The 3,233-nt window shown below is 46.7% G+C and overlaps 1 protein-coding gene across 1 annotated transcript in view; it reads left to right on the top strand.

The window, feature by feature from the left end:
• GCN1 (GCN1, eIF2 alpha kinase activator homolog) overlaps window positions 1–3,233 on the top strand; it is a 76,427-nt gene that overhangs the window by 9,170 nt on the left and 64,024 nt on the right. The window contains exons 2-4 of the mRNA XM_012805204.1: window positions 1,839–1,902; window positions 2,418–2,549; window positions 3,049–3,157. Coding sequence (XP_012660658.1) covers window positions 1,839–1,902; window positions 2,418–2,549; window positions 3,049–3,157 — 305 coding nt within the window. The remainder of the gene's footprint in view (window positions 1–1,838; window positions 1,903–2,417; window positions 2,550–3,048; window positions 3,158–3,233) is intronic.

Genomic DNA, 3,233 nt, shown 5'->3' on the forward strand with positions numbered 1-3,233 from the left:
CCAGGATGGATTCGAACCCGCCGCCTTAGGTGTATGTGGCTGGTGCCTTAGCCACTTGAGCCACAGGCGCCGAGCCAGTGTATGTGTTTTATGGCCTCTTCAAAGGTCTTTCTGGTCACTTTCTCAACAGGATTTTGGTTAGACAAGATAGCCATTTGACAGTGATCTTTCTTTCTTTTCTTTTTCTTTTTGAGACAGTCTCAAGCTGTTGCCCTGGGTAGAGTGCTGTGGCGTCATAGCTCATAGTAACCTCAAACTCTTGGACTTGAGCAATTCTCTTACCTTAGCCTCCCAAGTAGCTGGGGCTACAGGTGCCCAGCAGAATGCCCGGCTATTTTTTGATTGTAGTTGTCATTGTTGTTTGGCAGGCCTGGGCTAGATTCGAATCCGCTAGCCTCCAGTGTTATGTGGCTGGCGCCCTAGCCACTGAGCTCTCCAGTGTTATGTGGTTGGCGCCCTAGCCGCCTAGCTACAGGCGCCGAGCTGATAGTGATCTTTCTAACTACAGGCTTCTAGTGGAACATTCAGTGATGAAGGATGCAGACCAGCTCTGCCGCTTAGAGGCTGCGTGACCTGCTTCAAGTTACTTTACCTCTCTGAGCTTATTTCCTTGCTTTGAACAAAAAGATAGCAGTAGTACCTCCCTGATACGGTTTGTGTGAGAAGTAAATTCAACAAATTGCCTGGTAATATTGCAGTGTGTATTAGCTGTTGCTGTTATTCTCTTAGCTACAACCTCTTTCTAGTCTCATTCTTCCTTAGTTACTGAAATGGCCCTCAATCAGATGCCCCTGGTATAGTGTTCAGGTCCCTGGGTGTACTGGGTCCCTGTACCTATTCCTTTCTCATCCATTATTCAGATGCCAGAAGTATGAGGTACTGTGTGAGCCCTTCATAGGTCTCCTGCCCTCCGGTGCCTCCCACGTTAGTCTGTCTCATACTACAAGTTAAGTTTCCCCTTACTCAAAAGCGTCTCCCTTTTGTCTCAGTCTGGCTTGCAGCACTTTGTCACAAGTTTGCCTTCCAACATTATTGAGCCAAACTGTCTATTTCTTTCTGGCCAGCTTGCTTGGCTTCCTGTTAGTTGATTTCTTTATCTTAAAATGGGCTTACTGACAGTGGCCACCTTACATGGATTAAATGAGTTCACGTGTGTGCAATGCTTAGAGCAAGGCCTGCACCTTGTGAGTGCTAATTAAGTGTTGGGTGTTATTGGCCCGCCTCCTTTTCTTTCTCATGTGTCCTGAATAGGCATCACACCTTCATCCCCTGCTTTGCTCATGTTGTTAACACCAATCATTGAGCACCTCTTTCTCTTTCCATCTTTCTAGAGCCTACTAATCCATTAGGCTAAGATTACAGACACTGGTCCAGTTATAGGTGATTTACCCTTTTCTGGTCCCTCTTAGTACTTTAATTGTGTACTGCTTTTTAAAGTGTTTCTCTGAAATATACTTAAGAAAAATAAAACTATCATAACTGAACAGCTCTCTGAATCATCACAAATTAAGCAACACACCTGTGTAACCAGCACCCAAATCAAGAAGTAGGGTAGTTCTAGCACTCCTGAACCGCCACTCATTAGTGTGTGAGGTTTTGATGGCTCTTGGGTTGCCTTAGTTTCGTTCATTTAGCAAATGTCTTTCTGAAGCTTTTCTGTACCAGGTGTTTTCCTATAGTCTTATTTTGTCATTATTTTTTTTTCTCTCAGAGATTCTATCTTAATTATACAGGGATTGTCCAGAGGGCTGAGATCACATCTGGTAGAATGCATGACCCATGCAGTTGCTTACCAAGTCATTTTTATTGACCGATCTCTGTGTGATTTTTGGTTTCAGATCTGCCAGAGGGAGCGGTGAAAGGGCTCTGCAAGTTATTCTGCTTGACTCTGCATCGGTACAGGTGAGTCCCAGCCAGAGGCTCTGTGTCCAGAGCACTTTGTACAGAGAGACTATATAGGGCAGTTACTTAGAGTCCAGGCTTTGGAGCCAGGTTGCCTGGGTCCAAATCTGGCTTGTATCACATCCTTGCTATTGGATCCTGGGCAAGTTACTTAACCTCTCTGTGCCTTAGTTTCTTTGTCTGTGGAATGGGGATGATACTGTTATCTACTTCATAGGTGGTTATTGGTAAGGGTGAAGTGCTGAGAACAGTGCTTGCTGTGCCATGAGTGCTCAGGTGTGTCACTGCCATTACTGATGCACGTAAAAGCACTTGGCCTAGTTTGAGGCCTTGGTATGTGTTCCATTAATATAGATGCTGCCCTTATCAGCTACTTTCAGAACTCTGGGAAGGAGGTGGATTCATCTAGTTATTTCCTAGTCCCTCTTCTGTGATTCACTAGAATACAGTGCAGTCAATTTTTCCTAGGAGAGACCAGTTCATGTTCCCCCTTACTCCTCCTTTTCTTTTCTTAGAGATGCAGCTTCCCGCAGGGCCCTGCAGGCAGCCATCCAGCAGTTGACTGAGGCCCAGCCAGAAGCCACTGCTAAGAACCTTCTGCACTCGCTGCAGTCTTCAGGTATTGGCTCCAAAGCAGGCGTTCCCAGGTAAGTGGTTAATGTCGTGGCTCCTTGGGGATTGCTGGAGTCCTGCTTAGGAGGCGGCTGGTATAGCTGAGCATGCTGAGCAGGTGTGAGCATGCCTTCACACTCTGAATGGCACCTGCATTCTGCCTCTGAGCAGAGGGAGGAGTTGGGGTGGCAAACTCAGTGGAGAATACCACTTTACTCTGTAGCAGTGCTGGGAAGCTAGTGGGAAGAAGGCTGTTTTGAGGGGAACCAATTACCCACCAGGCCCTGAATGGGGGAAACCATCTTTTTGTTTTATTGTTAATACCAAGAGATGGGAGTTTGGCTAATAAGGCCTAGACTCCTTGTCCTCAGTTATCCTAGAAGCCTTGTGCGGAATTAGTTTCAAGTTCTGCCCTATTAGGTCAAGGGAGGGCCCTACATTATAAGGCAGGGCCTTAGGATGAACATTTGTCCTCAAGATGGGGATGGCTACTCTAGACTTAACTCCTTCTCTGGCCTTCCTTCCCCTCTGCAGTAAGAGCAGTGGCTCAGCTGCTTTGCTGGCCCTGACCTGGACCTGCCTTCTGGTGCGCATTGTCTTTCCCTCAAGAGCCAAGCGGCAAGGGGACACCTGGAACAAACTGGTAGGTTCCTCTGTGTCTGGAGTAGCCAAGGTCAGCTTTCTGCCCAAAGTTAGTGAGTATCCCTTTTTTTTTTTTT

Source organism: Otolemur garnettii, unplaced genomic scaffold (genome assembly GCF_000181295.1).
Source record: "Otolemur garnettii isolate 467f Iridium unplaced genomic scaffold, OtoGar3 scaffold00038, whole genome shotgun sequence".
Lineage (NCBI taxonomy): Eukaryota > Metazoa > Chordata > Mammalia > Primates > Galagidae > Otolemur > Otolemur garnettii.